At 39.6% G+C, this 20,887-nt stretch overlaps 1 protein-coding gene across 1 annotated transcript in view; it reads left to right on the top strand.

Moving 5' to 3' along the window:
• The window catches only part of FMNL2 (formin like 2), a 384,795-nt gene that overhangs the window by 250,356 nt on the left and 113,552 nt on the right, over positions 1-20,887 (top strand). Inside the window, 2 exon segments of the mRNA XM_043995692.1 lie at positions 6,530-6,610; positions 11,964-12,040. Of these exon segments, the coding sequence (XP_043851627.1) occupies positions 6,530-6,610; positions 11,964-12,040 (158 nt within the window).

Raw genomic sequence — 20,887 nt, 5'->3', positions numbered from 1 at the left:
GTCTTCTCTCTTTTCTCAACCTAGTAGTAGGGCCATCATTACTACTGAACTTGACTATTTTAATGGCATGTTTAATTGAATTTTCTAATAGAGCTCTACCCTTACTCCCTACCTGAACCTATTGTAGCATTGCCAGATATATCTTCTTTATGATTAGGTGTCAGTATGTCTTTCTCTTCAGCAGATGTCACTGGCTCCCTCTTGTCTACCTAGTTCATACTCCTTTACCTGATGCTCAAAGTATCTTTTACAACCTGCACGTTTTTATCATTGTTTCATTTGACTTTGGCCAAAGACCACTACTTTCTGTCACCCAGGGAAGCCATGGTATTCTTTCATGTCCATGCCTTTTGTTGTTCCCTATTTATGCCTGGAATGTCCTAACTCTTCTTCTTTCCTTGTGAATTCTAACCCATCTATTAAAACTCCTCAGCCTCTCTTTTTCCTCCAAGGGATCTATACCAAGAAGCCTTCCCTTGCACCCTGAGTTGGTAATGACCTTCCTAGTAAAACTTCTTTTAGCATTTGACTTCCAGCTATTGTGAAATATTATATATTACAGTTTTTTGTGTTTGTGTCCCTACAAAACTATGAACTAAAGACTGTCTTATGCAGACCTTTCCCCTGTGCTTCATACAGTAATACACTCATACTAGAGGCCCCATAATTATTTGTTGTATTTATTATTGAGTATCTCTAAATTCCCTCAAATAAGAGTTTTAACTGAATTTCCCCAAATTTTATGATAGGTAGTTTTAAGGACACTGAGTTTCAGAGAAGTTCCCTAAGTTTCCCAGGGTCAGATGGCTAGTAGAGAATTAGTGTGCTTGTCAGTGTGCTGTGTTGTAGCATTATGCAGGCAGTTCATTCAATGAGTTCATATGATTTGTAATGTACAATGCTAGCCACATGGTTAACAAAGATAAAAATGTGACAAATAATGTTTGTCCTTAAGGAGGACATAATCCAAATAGATAAGTAAATATCAGACAATTTGAATAGGGACAGAACACCAACAGTTTTAAAGGCATAGTCTTTTTTTTTTATTTGTTTGGTTTTTTTGTTTTAGTGAGGCAATTGGGGTTAAGTGACTTGCCCAGGGTTACACAGCTAGTAAGTGTTAAGTGTCTGAGGTCGGATTTGAACTCAGGTACTCCTGACTTCAGGGCCGGTGCTCTATCCACTGCGCCACCTAGCTGCCCCAAAGGCATAGTCTTGTAGTGTAATAGTACTAATGATATCTAACGTGTGTGACTCTGGGCATTTAACTCTGTTTGCCTCAATTTCCTTTTCTGTAAAATGATCTGGAGAAGGATATGGTAAAACCACTCCAGTGTCTTTACCAAGAAAGCCCCAAAAGAGGCATAAAGAGTCAGAAGCTACTGAAAGGACTAAACAACGGAAACAGTACTTACTATGTGTCAGGCACTGTGCTAAGTGCTTTATAATTATTATCTTATTCAGTCCTCACAACAACCCTGGGAAGGAATTACTATTATCTCATTTTACAGATGAAGAAACCGAGTCTGACATAGGTCGAGTAATGTGTCCAAGGTTACACATCTGGTAAATGTCTGAGGCTGGATTCAAGTCTTTCTGACCCCAGGCTCAGTGCTCTATCCACCACACTACCAAAAATGAGAAGATACTAGGCTTTATCCCCAGTCACATTGTCATATTTTGTATCTAATGCAAATACTTGAAAGAGAGTTGAGCATATTGGACAGAGGTTGCCTGGGAATTAGAGTGACTTGAGTTTAAATGCTGCCTGTGGTACGGATGAGCCTTGTTGACTGCAGACAAGTCACTTCAGCTCTTTTAGACTATCAGATGTAGGACAGATACTGACCTATATTAGTAAAGGAAGTATCTCACAGGGAGCTTCCCAAGTGGATGAAAAAGGTCTGGATTACTCCCTTAACTTCCTCCATCACCCATTCAAAAGAAAACTAAAAATAAATTTCTCCATTTGCCACATTTTCTGGAAAAGGATGTTGTGTGTGTGTGTTCCTGCTAGTAGGTATTTAGAGGTCATTACATTAATGGCCTACTCTCCTCTGACCGATTGTGGCCTTGTGATGACTCTGAGCTCTGAAAGTCCCTTACCAATAGAGTACATGTCCTACCCATGTGGGAAGGCTTGAAGTATGTCTACTGTCCAAGTACCAGCCTGAAGGTTAATCACTAGGAATGTTTTGGGGCAGGAAGGAGGGTAGCAACTCATTAAATCATTTACTTAGATATGGAAAGATTACAATTAACATTAGAGAAAAGAATACCAAAACCAGTGAAATGACATCATTTGGGGGAAGAAATGGGTATATAGTAATAAGAATGCGAATTGAGTTTCATGACTAGTGAACTGGCATTAGTCATAGAAATTTTAAGTAGGGAGAATTGGAACTTACATTTTACAATAATAGAATCTTAGATTCAGAGGTAGAAGGGACCTCAGAGACCATCTAGTCCAGGGGTTCTTAATCTGGGGTCTGTAGCTCTCTTCCCAACAAGGGATCCATAAACTTGGATGGCTTAAAAAAATTCACCTTTATTTCTACCGGCCTTCAACTAAAACCTAGCATTTCTTTAATTTATTTAAAAACCTAACAAGGAGGCCATAGGCTTCACCAGAAAGCTAAAGCGGTTTATGATACGAAAAACGGTTAGTAATCCCTGGTCCAACCTTCTTATATTAGAGCTGGGGAAACTGAGACTCAAATAAAGTAACTTGTCCAAGGTCATGCTGGTTATCCAGTAGTTGTCAGAATCTGAAACCAGATCCTCTTACTGAAAATCTAGACCTCTTACCACACTACACTTTTATTGTTTGTATACGGATTTCTTTGTGGTATTAGCTTCATATTATACATAAGGAGTAAAGTTTAGAGATGGTAAATAATCATTGAATAGCTTATCATTTCATTCCACAGAGCTTCATCCAATTATTTTACCTCTGGGCAGTAATGTTGGCAATGATTCTATCTGATCTATATGAGATTTAATCAATTCACAATAGGAATTTATGCTCAGAGATGGTAATAGCAATGGACTTGTATGTGCCTGTGAAAAATAAATAATTGAGTCTCCACGTGAGAATTCTTTTGGGGAGGGGGCAGTGAGGGTTAAGTGACTTGCCCAGGGTCACACAGCTGGTAACCAAGTAAGAATTCTTAAAGTGCAACAATTGATCCATCATGTTCTTAAAGGGAAAAAAATAGTGATATGTTGTATTTCTTTCATTAATTTAAAAAATCTCATCCAGTATATAAATTTTCACTTATTTCTATTCTAACCTGATAATACTGCTAGAAATCAACATGGTAACCACAATCGAACTTTAGCCTTATAAAACCTAAAAATAGGCCATTAGTAGTTTGGGAATTAAGAGGATGTTCTTGGTGTTAGTGGAATACAGATTTTCATAGAATAAACAGAGGCTCAGACATGTTCTGTAATTACCAGTCATCTCTGAAACACCACAACACACTGTATTAAATAGAAGATCAGGAGAAATCAATATTAAGCACTTTTTATTCAGCTTATGGGGTGGGGGATGGGGATGGACACTTTTTAATAATTGCTCTGGTGAAATTTAGGACCAGAAAGGGCCATAGGGACCATCTAAGTCCAACTGCCTACATTTTCATAGTTTAGGAAATTGAGGCCTCCACTTGCCCAAAGTCACACAGAGAATTAAAGAAGTAGGATTTGCATTCACACCTTGTGATTTCATAGGCCACTTCAAGTACTGACTTTGACTTTCCCTGAACTTTGTGGATGATAATAGTAACTTTTCTGTAACTTGTAAGGGTTGATAGAGTGCCTCTGCCATCACCATCACCATTTTCTGAGAGTTGGAGAAGTGAAGTCCTTTGTCTAGTGATACAGGAGAAAGTGGGGGAGCTGTAATTCAAACCTAAGTCTTCAGGTCTTGTGATCTTTCCAATACACCAAACTATGTTGCAAATAAGATTTTCCCTAAATTTAAGTTCCCATTATTAATCAGCTTCTAGAACTGACACATACATAAGTTTCTCTGACCTGCAGCACTGTATTCCTCAGTATTTGTAGGTCACTGTGGCAGCTTTCTTTCTTTCTTTCTTTCTTTCTTTCTTTCTTTCTTTCTTTCTTTCTTTCTTTCTTTCTTTCTTTTTTGGGTGGGTGGGGGAGGCAATTGGGGTTAAGTGACTTGCCCAGGGTCACACAGCTAGTAAGTGTTAAGTGTCTGAGGCTGGATTTGAACTCGGATCCTCCTGAATCCAGGGCTGGTGTTCTATCCACTGCACCACCTAGCTGCCCTGGCAGCTTTCTTGATTGACATGAATGATGGATAGTAAAGAATGGTTGATATAGGATGGGATTAGATTCTGTATGGGTGAAGAATGGAAGCCAACTACCTAGAACTCTGCCTCTTTGATTTTGCTGAGGAGAAAGAATCTATTGTATACAACATGAAAATTCCTTTTAATGGGAATTTTAACATATATCTTGAAACTTTATTTTCTCCTCAAAGAAAGACACTTACAGTCTAATTCTAAAATAACATTAGCTTTCATCTCTTTTATAAAAGAGGCAAAACACTCCAGAGAAGTATATTAATGTAGGCCTCTGATTTTGAGTCATTTGGTATCTATTACATCTTCCAGAAGCCCTGGATCTGTGTGGTAAAGACTCAATTTATACATCACAAATAAATGTGGCAGAACCTTGTATAAAGAGGCTATTGGGAGGCTGAGCTAATGCCCATGTAGAATATTGTGATGTAGTGGAATGAGTCATGGTGGTCAAGAGAGAAAGCTCTGGGTTTAAATTTCACTAGTGATTATACCTCTGTGACCATGGGCAAATTACTTGACCTTTCTGAGTATCAGTTTCCTTATCTAAAAGTAGAGACACTAATAATGATATCTATGTCATGGGGTTGTAATGAAGATAAATGAGTTAATGTATGTAACGCAATTTGTAAATCAATTTGCAGTGCTTCAGGTTTTGTAGATGTCAGTTGTTCTTGCCATCCAGAGTGTTTACTACAAAGTAATAGAACTGATTTTTATTTTTTTGAAACAAAAGCAGAACAAGCCTTTCAAAGTGTTCATCTTGGGAATTTGTACATTTGTTGTAACAATGCTGTCATTTCTAAAAACTTGGGTTTTTTTGAGGGGGAGGGACATCTCTTTCAGAAATGCCCATGTCGGGGCAGCTAGATGGTGCAGTGGATAGAGCACCGGCCCTGGATTCAGGAGTACCTGAGTTCAAATCCAGCCTCAGACACTTAACACTTACTAGCTGTGTGACCCTGGGCAAGTCACTTAACCCCGATTGCCCCCCCCCCAAAAAAAAGAAATGCCTATGTCTATGGCATGTTTTTTTGAACATCCTTAGGGGTGGCACATATTTGACCTATGAGTATAATTTTGACTTTTAAAAACATCCCCAAGACACCTAGAACTAGGTCTGGTGAAGAAAGTAAATTCAATGTGGAGGGGGAAAAAATTAAGGGTGACTTGTCAAGGTAAAATGCTTGATTTTGTGTGTCTTTAACAAACTCTGGGGACATTTCTAAAAGAGAAGCTCCAGAACATTTGTTGGTGTTGGTTTTTTTAATCAGACTGTTAGAACACATGACTTCAGAGGCCACTACTTTGAAAGAGATGGAACTCTTTTAAATATATAAATTCTGGCATATCTGTTTTCAAATCAGTCTTATTGCTTTCAAGGTCACACTTTGTATACTAGCCTCATATACAGTTAGGGAAGGGAAATAATTTAGCTGGAGATATATTGAAATATGTGTCATAGGTACCTCCCTCATTAGCCTGTAAGCTCCTTGAAAGCAGGGACTGTTTTTTGCCTTTAAATCAACCAATAAACATTTATTAAGTGCCAGGCTCTGGGGATACAAAAAGAGGCACAAGACAATCCTTGCCCTTGTAAGCAGCTTACACTCTAATGGAGGAGACAACTTGTAAACAAACAGATACAAAGCAAACTATATACAGAATAAGTAGGAAATAATTAACAGAGGGAAGGCACTAGAGCACTTCCCAAAGTGCCTGACACATAGTAGGTCTTTAATAAATGCTTGTTGACTGGCAGACTTATAATAAAGAAATGTACATGCACACATGCATATACCTCACGTGTGTATATGTGTGTGTGTGTGTGTATAAAATTTTTAAAAGTAAGCATACATGTTGTAAATTGGGCATTGGCCCAGGAGTCAGGAGCCTTAAGCTCTTAGTAGGAAGTCTTCAACTGATTATTTTGAGCAAAGTTGTTTACCCCCTTAGAGCCTTATTTCCTCATCTACAAAATGAAAGAATTTGAGCAAGAAGATCTCTAAGGGCTTTTCCAGCAAGCTGATCCTTAAATACAGCTTTAGCTGTATTTGCCAATTGACTCTTTGTAGGACTGCTTTCATAGGCTTATTTCTGGTGTTGATCTATGATATTTATCCTTACGAATGTGAAAAGGATGTGCCATTCTTCACAGCTTAAATATTTTTCTGATTTCTTTTGTGTTTCTGCAGGAAAGATTTCAAGTCAAAAATCCTCCCCACACATACATCCAGAAACTGAAAGGCTATCTGGATCCAGCTGTAACAAGGAAGGTAAGATGAATTTGATTGCAGTTTTGATATGTCCTCATCAGCAGGCAGAATCCTCTTGTATTTCAAGAGACATTCCTTCCTCAAACACAAATCTTCTGTGAGAGCCTCCAGGAAACACAGCCCTTTGAAACTGAAAAAAATGAGAAGGGAGCAAAGAGAAAAGAATCCATCTCCCCAGACAATCCCCATCACCTTGGAAGTTTGGGTGGTGGGGGGGGTATTTAGTAGAGAAGGAAGGAAGCCAGGCAGAAGGCCGATTCAATTATTGCCACTTGCTCCCATTATAGTGCATAAAGGGCAGAGCCCAAAGGTGTAGCAAAACATGAGAAGAGTGTGCCTAGCAGAAAGGAAAGATGTTTGTCATGCACTGGTACAGTTCCAGAGACCTTGAAAATTGCTGGGGCTTTGTCAGCCCAGCTGTGTGTTCATATCCTGTGCTGCTGCTTTTAGCAGCCTCTTCCTCCCTCAAGAAGGTGAGGAGAGAATGGCCGATTCCATTCTCAACTCATTCTCTTTCTTTCCAAACAAACCCTGCTTTGTTGCAGCCCCACAATTGGTTTGGGCAGATGCCTTGTTGTAAAGTATGTAGCCTGGCACAGACCTTGGGGCCTTGGATCAATCCCTGGCTGTCTCTGGGCAAAGCTGGCCTCGATCAAGATGGGCAAAAGGGCTTTACAGCAGATAACGTTTGTTTTCCTGTTGACCTTCTGCCCCTCCTTTTTGTCAAGGCTGCAGTGAAAATATCTTTAGCTACAGTCCCTCTGTTGTCACTACATTTAACCCAGGAGAAAAAAAGGAGGAAAACTTCACTTGTTAGTTATTGGCTTAAGGGCTGTTGTCTCTGTGGGTTATTGTTCTTGTGCTTTAAAAAAAAATTTTTTTTAAAGGATATCAAATGAGAACAGACTTTGTTTCCTTCTAAAGTTTTTTCTGGACTCTTATTTTGAGCTTGTGATTAGTAAGGGGAGAAAAAAAAACTGGATGCATTTAAAAATTCATTGAATGCCTATAGTATACTAAATGCCATTCTTAAGAGACTCCCGGCACATTGCTTCCACTCTAAGAGAACACATTCTGAGGCAGCTCAGTGGCATGACAAGTGACACTGTGGATGTATTGCGTGGTCTGGCAATGGGAAAGCCCTGAATTCAAATATAGCCTCACACATTTTACTAGCTCTGTGCCCTTGGGCAAGCCACTTTGCCTCTGTTTGCCTCACTTTCCTGAACTGTAAAATGGGGCTCATAGTAGCATCTACCTCCCACAGTTGTTGCGAGAAACATGAAATATTTGTAAAGCATTCATCCTGCTTGGCACATAGCAGCCACTCTCTAAATGCTAGTTACTTGGTGTCATGGCATAGGTATCACCCATTCAGTGGTGTACATAAAGTATAGATAAGAGCTGAACTGCTTCCTTACATGAATGTTGCTCAGTTCTCTGATCATGTATTTGGTTTACCTCCTTCACTAATCTAGTTTGCCAGCTTCCTATGGCTGCATGAATTCAGACAGTTTAGAAGTTTAATGTTTTTAAATGATATATTTTAAATGATAACAACTTTGAAAGACTCAGGAACTCCGATCAATGCAACGGCCAGCCTTGACTCCATAATATTGATGGGGAAACATACATCTCTTGGTGAAGAGATTGACTATCTAGGTGTAGTAAGAGATATACATTTTTTGGACACAATAAATACAATTCAAATTAGTTTTGATTTGACCACACTTTTTATTTTTTGAGTGATAAAACTTTAAGTACCTACTTGGTTGACCATACTTATTTGTTACTAAGAAGACTTTTATTGGGAAGGTGAGAGTCCGGAGGAGTAGAGCAGGTAGTGATACAGATGTGTAAAAGGAAAAATGAGCAGGAAAGCATTAAAAAATATATAGAAGAGGGGGCAGCTAGGTGGTGCAGTGGATAAAGCACTGGCCCTGGATTCAGGAGGACCTGAATTTAAATTTGGCCTCAGACACTTGACACTTACTAGCTGTGTAACTCTGGGCAAGTCACTTAACCCTCATTGTCCCACACAAAGGAAAGAAAAATATATAGAAGAGGTGATTCTGGTTTGTTAAATTTATTTTTTAGAATAAGCTGTATGTTAATAAAAAGTGAATAAGGCCACAAATAACAAACATATTAGTACAATTTTTCTGCTGACATCTTTTCAGTTGCCAATGGCATTTTCTTAAAGCTGAATGTTTTAAAAAAAAAAATGTGTTGCAAAAAACACCTAAATTGCAGTATACCAAGGTGGACTATTTTGAGCCCAATATCTGGAACTGAAGTTTCGGAACTTGGATCGAGATGTCAAGTAGCTATATGTAAAATTGAGCCTTGTCCTCCTAGAAGCCTTGACTGTAGTCTTCCTAAGGACATGATTGGGCACTCAGAGCCCCTGGATCAGAGTAGATCAGATCTCAAAACTAATAATTAAGTGGTTTATAAATTTCACAAAGTGAAAACATTTTTATATGCTTGCAACATTTGAATTGAAAACCCATTAAAGAGAGCTTGACTCTCTACCCAGAACCATCTTAGGGAGGAAGAAGCTAGGAGGGGTGGGGCTATCCCCATCTGGCTCCCAGTTTCATCATGGGACACTCCTTGGGATTGTTGCTTCCTGCCTGTACTGTAAAACAAAACATAGCAAACAAAACAAAAAACAAACTTTTCCTCTCTAACAAATAAAACCCAGAAGTCACCAACAAAGAGGATTTGTTTGAGCTGACCCTTGCTCCTGGATTTACCTCCTTGGATAGTGTCCGTTCATTCTGAAATGCTTTGTGGCTCTTGGTCTGTGTTCTATTTTCCCTGTTCATTAATTCAGTGAAAAAAAAATTAACTAGACATTGAATCAAACCTCCCTGGTTTTAGAAAGATTTCTGTCAGGATCTGGCAGCAAGGGACACTCAGTTCCACACAACCTAATTGTAATGCTTAAAGCCAGGAAAGAAGGAGATTTTGTTTGGAATAAGGCATGGTTTGCAGTTAAAATGAGTTTAAGATTCTCAGCTGTGTTATAGAGAGAAGGGGTGGGGGTGGGGGATAGAAAGAAAAAAGATTTCAAACCAGGGCTTTAAATCCCAGCCAGACAGTCTAGGCTGAGCTGCCTGCATTTAACTGTCCTTGGAGTCACAGAATATTTCATTCATTAATCTTTGGTACAAATCAAATAGAAGATACTTAATTCTCATTAGAAGAAAAAAAATGTGTCTAAGCAAGTTTTGTTTAGATATCCTTCTGTAATTTATTTTGATGGCTTGAAATGAAACCCACTGGAACAGACAGGGAAGAGGCCAAATAAAATAGCTCAGTGACCAGAATTTGCCAAGCCAGCTTCCCCATGCACTAGGCAGTTGTCTGTGCAGTGAGGTTTGTGCTGATGTCTGGCACCAAAAAAAGACCACAAACCGCAACCCAGTGGAGTCTGGTTCTCTAAGGGCAGCTGCAGTTTATGGGGTTGTGAAATAAAACCTGCTATCTCTGCCCTCCAATACCTCGCATTTTGCCACAAAAGTATCCCAGTGGACTTTCATTTTCTTTTCATTCATTCATTCATTCATTCATTCATTCATTCATTCATTCATTCAGAATTTCCCCCCACCTTACATGTAAAAATAAATTGGAACATCGATTTTTAAAACTTTGTGTTCCAAATTCTTTTCTTTCCTCCCAACCCCCCCCTTAAGAACTCAAACAATTCAATATAAGTTATACATGTGCAGTCGTGCAAAACATAGCAGACAAAAAAACTTTAGAAAAAGGAACTAACAACAACAATAAGATATACTTCCATCTGTATTCAGGTACCAGCAGTTCTTTCTCTGTAGATGGATTGCATTTTTCATAAGTACGTCAGAGTTGTCTTGAATCATTACATTGCTGAAAATAACTAAGTCGTTCACAGCAGATCATTTTACAATATTGCTGTTATTTTGTATACAGTACATTTCACTTTGCATCAGCTCATATAAGTCTTTCCAGATATTCTGACAGCATCCTGCTCATCTTTTTTTTTAATAGTAAACTACATTTATATAGTACTTTAAAAGGAGATTTCCTTACAAAACACCCATGAGGACCTCCCTTTTCTAAGGGCATCTATGGAGTGTGGTAGAGGGAGTTTATGTCTCCAAAACCCAAGATGTACTTCACACTTCTACATTCTCCTATTTTGGCATTTTGGCAAAATGTTGGGTTTTACTAGAAAGAATGATATATACAAATAGAATTCATTATTCTTTAGTATTTCTTTAATGGACAAGTGGCTCTTTACATTGCAGTGTCTAGATGAAGACTGGGCTGTAGAACCCAGAGAAATCAATCAATTATTAAGCATTTATTAGGCACCTACACTTATTAGGCACCTATTAAATGCTATGTACTGCTTGATGCTGGGAATTAAAAAAAAAAAAAGACAGTCCCTGCCCTCAAGGGAGAACTTTCATTATGTCTTAGGAGAAAAGGTAAAAGCACAGCAAAGAATATATCACAGTAGATAATTTAGTGTGAAATTGTGTTGTATGGACTATAAATCCTATGGGAGTCTAGAAGACAAGGAGCTCAGTAAGGGCTAATGTAGTCATCAAATGCTTCATGGAGAAGGTGAGATTTGAACTGGTCCTTGAAGGATGGGTAAAGCTTTGGATAGTGTAAGGGAGAATGGAGGATATCCGAGGTAAGGGACCAACTACAGTGGAGAAAAGCAGTAAGAATGAGTGTGGTGTGTTTTATGGAACACTGAAATGCTTGACTTGACTAGGAAAGACTTTAAATATACACTGTCAAAATTAGAAAAAAATATGCATATAAATACAACCTTTTCTTTTTGATGAATTCTAGCTGTTAGTTTATTCTTTCATCTCTTCCATTTTTGCCATTGCTCTTTTCCTCTTTATTAAAAGTTATATATAACATATACATACATACATATATACATATACACACATACACACACCCCACCCTGATTCCATCACCTCTCTGTCATGAGATGGATAGCATGTTTCATCATCAGTCCTTTGTAATCATGGGTAATAATAATACAAAGCTTACATAGGGCTAGATTACAGTAGGCCTTAAAGCTACTTATTTCGTGAAAATAAATATTAGGGTTTCCCCCTTATCTTGACATTCCCCTTAAAGAGAGAAACCTAAAATTCTTTCTTACTGAAAGACTGGTTTATTATGCTCTTTGTACAAAATGAAAGATGAGAAAATCCACTTTAGAAGTGGTAATATTTTTCATACTTCATCAGTCTTATTACAATTAACCTACAATTATGGCAGTCTACATAGGTATATAAGTCTGTTTTTTGAGGCTTTTTTTTTTCTTGAATTGTAGAAATTCAGGAGACGAGTCCAAGAATCTACACAAGTGCTAAGAGAACTGGAAATTTCTTTAAGAACAAATCATATTGGGTAAGTGCTATGTTTGAACTTTGAAGCTCTGAGGCCTTCCTGTGATGAATCTTCATTATGTAAAAATGATACCATCAATTTTAAGGAATGAAATAGTTTCCTTTCTGGTCATTTCAAATAAAAAAACAAAAGCTGGTGTTGCATACTCCAGCAGTTTATTTTGGGGAAATGAACTCTTCTGTTTCCTATAAAAGTATCAAGAGGAAGAGGAGGGTGAGTAGCACTTCATTAAGCAACTGAAGGTAATCATCTTGATTCCACAATCTCTTGTTAGGGTGCTGTGAATAAAGCCAACTCAAAATGAGTTAGGCTAAAGGTGAGTATGGCATCTAACATACGCAGATCTGTAAACTGGTTGATCTCAAAACTTTACTGTATCTCCAGCTTGGTTGTAGATGACATATATTGCTTTCTGCGGTGCTACCATCCCTTTCCTCAGTTTATGGGAGTCCTAGTGTGCTGCAGAGGTAACTGGTGCGTATGCTGTGTTTGTTCCTGCTGCTCCTTACAAACTTACTACCTGATCTTGCCCCACAATGACACCAAAATATATGATCCCCCCTTAAAGAAGGATTGGGGACCTCTGAGCTAAACAGCATAGGAAATTCTAATCATGTAACAGCATAATCACTTTCCTCTAGCAAAAAGGTTATACTTAAATGAACCCAGACTATGTTGACATAAGTAAGACTCTGAGTCTTAGAGGTGGCATGGCATAATTGAAAGTGTCGTGACCTAGAAGTTAGGAGACCTGGGTTCTTAAGCCTGGTTCTGTCACCTGAGGTCTCTAACTTGGTGATCTGAGTCAACCTTTGTAGACTGCAGCTTTGTAGACTTCAGTTTTCTTATCTGTAAAATAAGAGATTTTAATTAAATTTTTTTTCTCCAAGGTCCCATCCAGCTCCAGAATCCTATAATTCCATATTATTATATTGTATTTGATTTAGGTGAACATTTTGTTGCAGATTTACAGCTTTATATTCTCCTCCCAAAAATCCCTGCACAGACAGAGGTTTCAGCTTTTCACCTTTTTTTTTTTTAAAGTTGAGGCAATTGGGGTTAAGTGACTTGCCCAGGGTCACACAGCTAGTAACTGTTAAGTGTCTGAGGCCAGATTTGAACTCAGGTACTCCTGACTCCAGGGCTGGTGCTCTATCCACTGTGCCACCTAGCTGCCCCATCAGCTTTTCACTTTTATTTTTTCTAATCAAACTAAGATGGAATTAAACCTTGCTATGCCTCAGTTTCCTCATGTGTAAAAATGAAGGTCTTGTACTCCATGACCTTAGAGGTCCCTGTTAGCATTAAACTTTTGAGTCTATGAAATTACAAATGGTTTAACTAGGGACAGCTAGGTGGCCCAGTGGATAAAGCACTACCCCTGGATTCAGGAGGACCTGAGTTCAAATCTTGCTTCAAACGCTTGCCCCTGTGTGACCCTGGGCAAGTCACTTAACCCTCATTGCCCCTCAAAAATAAAAAAATAAAAAAGGTTTAACTCTGCAGACATTTTAAAAGATAAACCTTTATAATAAGCTTCCTAAAACTACTTCCCTTAAAGACAAGGGTTATTTTAAAGTGATGGAGCAAAGCTAAAAAATAACGCCTATCTCAGTGTGTCATCTGCCAAATTGTTCAGAACTCTGGCTGAGTTTAACTTGGAGCTTCTGTTCATTCACCCCTATCCTGTGAGACTGTGACAAAGAGGAATGGAAGTGCATTTATGCCCTAAGCTCTTTCTCTGAAAAGGAGTGAGATGCCCAGGGCTAAGGAATAAAAATGATGAGACATGTTTGTGGGGTGATGATGGTGGTGAATTGATGTGTCCAATCTTCTTAAGTTCAGGGAATTCATATGCTTTTGGCTATTTGTGGATTAGGATCAGCAATCCACTCTGAGGGCCAAGCCTGAGAAGTTGGCATCTTTCCTTGAAGGGTATGGTGGAATAAGTTGAGTTCAGGATTTCCACAGAATGTCAGAATGCATTTCTCAAACATTGCTAAAATGAAATGAAATTGACCATCACATACCAAAGCAAAACTATCATTTCTAATGCAGAATTAGCAGAATGGAAGAGGCTCTGTTTGGAATGAGGCTAGAACAATCTGCAAGCAATTGGTATGGTTAGTTATTCGTAATAGTGCTGGCATTTCAGAAGAAGTGCAGTCTTTGTCTAGCATATACTCTTGCAATTTCCCCTCAGTCTAAAGCCATGTGAAATAACCTCCTAAAGCCTTGAATGTAATTGCAAAGAAATTGATGAGGGAGAATTAAATGGCTGTGTCCAGACAAATGCAGGGATAGCTATACATGAAGTAGGATTTAAGCATTTTACTTTCCAATTGGACCAGAAAGGAGAAAGGAAGCATTCACAGATATTTTAACATCGCAAGGGAGAACTGGGCTTTTGATGTCTAATTTGGGAGGTTAAATTTTTTTTTTAATCGCCTTCAATCACCTGGCATGTTGTCACAGGGGATACGTATGCCTGGAGCCATAAGTATTTGCATCCTCCAGAAATGGAGAAAGCTGTCAGCTGTTTTGAAGTTTCAGGCAACAGGAGTCTCTTAGAGTAGATCTTCTGAATTGGTTATATTATATGTGTCTGAGAAATTATGATTCCCCAGAGAGGAAATCAAAAGCCACTTTTCTAGGATACTTGTTTTGGAATGGTTATTCTTGGCATAGGATTATTGTGACCTGCTGTATAAAGCGCTAGGCTTGAGTCATGAAGACTTGGATACAGGATTCTGCCTGGGAGAGTCACTAAATCTAGATGTGTGTACCTCAAGCACCTCATCTGTATTTATCTGCTAAACTATAGACAGGTTCCTTTTGATAAATTACATTGATAGATGTTGGACTAAAAATAATGCCAGTCCCTTCTTTTTAGGGCCTAGGGGATTCTAATTCATGAAAGCATTTCATGAAGTGTCCTGAAATATTCCTGAACCAAAGCAAAAGGTATTACGTGAAAGCTTTGTAGTATAAATAAGTAAATGGGATGATGCAGATATCATGATGATATAATAACAACTAAAATTCATATAGCACTTAAAATTTTTCAGAGCACTTTGGCTATATGATTTCATTTGATCCTCTTAACCCTGCTTAGGCTCTACCTGCCCACTCATGTGATTTTCAGCTCTTTGATTTGTTCTTATTATTATATAAGTTCCCCGAGGACCAGGGAGGGGGGATTATAGTTGTATCCCTACTGCTTAGTATCATGCCTGGCAGCCAGTAAGTGCTTAATAAGTTTTAATTGGCTACCTGCCATTTTACAGATGAGGAAACTGAGGCAGAAATAGGCTAAGTGACTTGCCTAGGATCAGAAGCTTTTAAATGTCTGAGGCAAGATTCAAATTCCCAGTCTTTCTAACTCCAAGTTCTGTCCTCTCTATCTATCTACTAGGTCACTTTGCTTTTTTGTATGAATCTTCCATTGTGGTGTTCAAACTACTCTTTTCCCAGAGAGAATTTTTGTTGTTGTTTTTAAATTAGCAGTCTGTAACAACAGATGAGAGAAATTCATTTTATAGTGTAGAAATATTTTGACTTGTTGGCCTAGTTTGGGGGGGCCTAATCTGACTGGAGGACTAATCTGGGGACATTTGACTCACCGGCTATCTGACTGCTATTAACTTAATGTGGGCCATTTTAAAATTTCTCCACACTGCTCCCAAATTGATAAGCAAAAGATTAAGAAGCCTCTTAACTAAATAATCAAAGCAGAGTTTATTTATGAGATACAATTTAAAATTATAAATACAGGGAAATAAAACATACAACCTGACTGCATTCCGGTGGGTCTCTTCCACCTGCTGTGCCTGGAACTTTTTTAGCCTCCTCCTCACAGAAAAGCCCCCCTGCTCTGTATTGGCCTCTGTCCCTTCTTGCTCTTAGCTTTTTCTCCTTCCCCAGTCCTCTTAATCTCCTGCTTCCTTCTCTGTTCCCCTTCCTTCTTGTCAGCCCCACCTCTGTTCTTCTAATCTTGTCAGTCCCCCTTAATCTTGTCCTTCGGCCTCCCCCTTGCTGTCTAACTCCCAGGTCTATATATATCTTACTTCTCTCCACTCACTTTTTGTGCCCCACACACACCAAGTTAATCCTCCAGTCACCCTCAGGCTGCGGCTGGGGGGGCAGGGTGGGCACTCTAGCCTCCCCTGTGTACCGCACCTAGGGCTCCAGGGGCCGTGCCTCCTGCTGCGTGCCTGGGACTTCGGCATGGGCTACGCCAGAGCCTGGCCTGGATGAGCCCGGGATCTCTCAGATAGATTCTCTCAGGGTGGAGGGAGCTGGGGATCCCTCCCCCAGATGTCTGATGTGGGTCTTGTACAGCCCACGGGGCTTTTTGGTTCAGCTGAAGCAGAGGGGGAGGGGCACCAGCACCTCCCACACAGAAGAGACCCTGAGGGCCTTCTAATCTCAGCCCAAAGGTAGGGTCCCCAAATCAAAATAAATTTCCACAATAGGAACTTGGGTTAAAGATTGAGGAAGTTCTAGAAGCCATTTTTATTACTTTCTGACCCTTCTTCCCTATTTAGAGCCCACAACTGGGCCAGGGCAAAGGAGGGGAAAGAAAGGGAATAGGCATTTAGATAGTGTTTACTGTGTGCCAGGCACTATGCTAAGCACTTTTACAAATATCATCGAATTCAATCCTCCCAGCAGTGGTATTATTATCTTCACTTTACATTTGAAGAAACTGAAGCAAACAGAAAGTAACTTGACTAAAGATACATAGCTAGTAAGTGTTCGAGGCTGGATTTGAACTCGTCTTCCTGACTTCAAGGCTAGTTCTCTGTTTCCGTGTGCTACCAGCTGCCTCTATTGTAGGGAGATCAAAGGCCAACTGAGGGAGAGGCAAGCCCAAGAAGGTAACTAAAGAACCTGTTCCTGCCTTCCCTGACAGGCAGCAGGCAGCAGGCAGCAATGAGACCCATAGTCGGGACAGTGCAACAAGGAATACCCAATGTTGGCCACCTATATGATAATGATATTAAGGGTGGCCTGTGTCTTTTCAGCAAACTCAATTCCCTTTAGTGCCTGTAGAGTCTTGGATAAAGGTAAACATGTGAATATGCGAGGAAGGAGAATATGTCCAGAATTTGCTTTTAGTTCTATGCTTTCCTACCTGAGTTATGGAGAGAGCAGTCTAGGAATGATGGCCTAACCAGCATGCAGAGACAGTCACCAGGGATAGCTGTGCTCAGCTCCCATTCCCATTTTTCTTCCCAGTTACTTTTTAATTCTCCTTTTCCCTTTCTCTTGTCCCTCATATCTCCCTGACTATCCCTCTTTTAGTTGGGACCTGCCCAAATGCAAATTTATGATATAAAGATAATTGCCCTGAAGCAGTGAGGTATTGAATAAATAATGTGTGCTGTCAGAGCCAGGAATAATTCTACTTTCCAAAATGTATAATTACCTAATTTGAATCCTTTTGTAAAGAGAGATATATAGGAAAATGTGTGAAACATGCACAGTGGTATAGGGGGGAAAAAAAAGAAGGAATTGCTTGTTGTGGGAACCCTGATTTTATGGCTAAGTCATTTGCATGATTATTTACATATTTCGGTACTTCAAGGATGTGTGATTTCATCCATGTGGTTATGACTCCACCAGTGTAAAGGACAGCCCCTCCACCCACCAAGCCTTAGTCGACGTTTAATGAATTGCTTTGGCTGAAGAAGATGAATCACTTAGTGGCCAACCCTGTGATGAAGAATTTCTCTGAACTTAGCCTGGCTGGTCTTTAGAAACATACCTGCAACTTGGTAGAACCTGCCTGAACTCGATTCCCTCTGGCATAGCCTAAGAAACCCTCCTCCTTTCCTCCCCGGGGTTACCATGAAGAATTAGAGTAGGATGTTAGTGGGGGAGGGATCACTTACCCATATCTGCAAAAATGAGGCATCCTCTCCTCATACTTTAATAAGTATTTAATATTTAATACCATATTTAATAAGGTAGGATATGATTGCTTGGTGTCTTTTTTTTTTTTTGCCACAATTGATGTCTTATTTCTATCACTCCCTCTTTCTTCTCACCTCCCCCAACAGATTCAATAACTTAAATACTTTAGTGCATCTGATCATAACCCGTGCACACCTTTTGAACCTGTGTGCATCTTGTCTGTGTCCTATCAATATTTTCCACAGGATGTCTGCTTAGGATTCGGGGACCTTTCTCTGGGTCTCTTGACATCTTAAGAGCACTAGTTCACGATGCATACTGTGCAGGGAAGACTTCATATAAAAAGTGTCACTTGAGTGAAGGTTCAGTATAAAGCAATCAAACAAAAGACCCCAAACACTACAGAGTTACATGCTGGAAGCAAAGAGACAAGGGCTGAGCACACTCAGGGGATGATGAGCAAAAGAACCAAGATCATGTAATGGTTCTTTATTACTCCTGAAGTCACTCTGAAACCCCCCATCAGTGTAAATTGTGGTGGTACCACATGGTGATTAGAATGGGTTAGTTACAAGCACTTTTCTAAGTTGCTGAAAGACCACAGAACTGGGTCATTTTGGCAAATCCTGCACCTTTGCAGAACAAGGAGGGACTAGAATTACACTGGGCACTAAAGGCAGCATCTCTTATAATCTGGGATGGTGTTGGGACAGATGAAGGCCCCTAAATTGGACATGAAGATCCCTGAAGGTTGCATATTGACTACAAAAGCTACACATGTTGATATATTTCTTTTTTTAAGTATGTATCAACATATTAAAATCAGACAGGAGCCACATTTAATCTGGTTCAGGCCACACTCTGTTGTGGTGCATGTAGGCCAAGGGTTTTTGACACCTCTGTTCTACATAGCATGAGTTGATGAGTACCCCATTAGAAAACCATGAACAGGGCAGCTGGGTGGTGAAGTGGATAACACACCAGCCTGAGTTCAGGTGGATAAAACACCAACCTGAGTTCAGGTCCAGTCTTAGACACTTGATACTTATTTACTAGCTGTGTGACCTTGGGCGAATCACTTAACCCTCATTGCCCCACCAAACAAACAAAAACAAAAGAAATACAGGAACATCTTTCATTCCTTTACTCTACCTGGAACTCTGAGGGTCTTCCTCCTCCCCAATTGATTTTTTTTTTTTTGGTGAGGTAATTGGGGTTAAGTGGCTTGATCAAGGTCACACAGCTAGTAAGTGTTAAGTGTCTGAAGCTGGATTTGAACTCAGGTCCTCCTGACTCCAGGGCCTGTGCTCTATCCACTGCACCACCTAGCTGCCCAACATGATTCTTTTATTGAAGGCAAACTAGGCCATCTTTTGCCTTAATTCTTACTTACCCTTCAATCCTTGAAATGGATGTTGCTTCGGACAAATTGAGACCTGGGAATGACCTCCGCTTAAAAAGGCTAAGATCTCCCACTGCATCTGGTTCCATCTCCAGTTGCCACTGGACTCTGATGGTTCCAGAGGAGACAGTGAGGCTGATGACTCTGCACAGCCCTTCCTCACTTAAATCCAATTCACTTCCAAGTCCAGACATCACCCTCTTGATGACATCGGTCTTCTTCAAGAATGAAGTGTGCAGATGTATGCAAAACATATACAAATTGGCATTTTGGGTCAATTGCATAGTGTTCTTCAGCCAGCCTGCTTTACGTCTTTTCATCCTGAAAAGTACAGAGATAGGAACTTTGAGGAACTTTGGAAATAATTTTAGTCCAACCTCCGCATTTCACAGATCAGGAATCTGAGTACCATAGAGATTAAATGATTTGTCCTGGGTTACATAAGTAATAAGCAACAGAACCAGAAAATGAAACTTGGGTCCTCTGACTTCAACCAAAATGTTCTTTCTACTGTGTCATACTGCTACCTTATAGTGTCGTTTTTTTCTTTTATCTCTCTCTGGCTGTGACTCCATACTCTAGATACTCTCAGTGGTCAATCAGCCAGCATTTATTAAGCTTGTAGTATGCGCTAGGTGCTGTCCTGATGATACAAAGGCAACAATATAGTTCCTGCCCATCCAGAAGCTCACATTCTAATGTGGGACACCATATACAAATAGCTATGTATACATACAAGGTATACTGAGTGCAAAGAGGGTCCTGGGAATGAGTATGTGCTGTGTGGTGGCTGTACAGTTTCAGAGGACTGAGACTTAGTTGTTCTAGAAGGGCTGAAGGCCTTGATACTTCACTTTAGAGGCTTCTAAATAAATGTCCACCCTTGACTGAAATCTGGGTGCAAATCTTCCTTCAGAGAGGCCATCAATAAATATGGTAGAAAGAAGTTTTTATTTAAAGAGCAACTGAGAATCAGATTTTGAGAGCTGGTGTCTCTCTGGTTTCTTTAAAAAAAAAAAGGTTTTGTGTGTGCAATTTCTAAACCTCTAATTATCAACCTTGAAAAATTCTCAGTGTGCCCCAAGGCCTAATCACAGGGGGGAACAGTTGCAATAAATCACATTTAAAAAAAAAATCTAGAAAGAGATACTGTGAGATCACATATGTGTTTGGAAATGTTTACTTGACCAGTACTAGCCAGCTGAGCTGGTTTGGCATAGTTTTCATGACAAAGGCCTATCATTAGTCATAACCAATGGTGTTTCCTAGACATTTTTAGCTTGTGTCAAATCTTAACTGTATATGCATCAGACACTCATATATTACTACTGTAGTTTTATGAGCATCATGGGGACCTTTTCAGAATTTTTTTTTTTTTTTGTGGGACAGTGAGGGTTAAGTGACTCGCCCAGGGTCACACAGCTAGTAAATGTGTCTGAAGCCGGCTTTGAACTCAGGTCCTCCTGAATTCAGGGCAGGTGCTTTCTCCACTGTACCACCTAGCTGTCTCCCCCCCCCCAATACTT

The sequence above is a fragment of the Dromiciops gliroides genome, chromosome 3, assembly GCF_019393635.1.
Source record: "Dromiciops gliroides isolate mDroGli1 chromosome 3, mDroGli1.pri, whole genome shotgun sequence".
In the NCBI taxonomy this organism is placed as follows: Eukaryota; Metazoa; Chordata; class Mammalia; order Microbiotheria; family Microbiotheriidae; genus Dromiciops; species Dromiciops gliroides.
The sequence above is the reverse complement of the archived record's forward strand: the minus strand, read 5'-3'. Positions and strand labels throughout refer to the sequence as shown.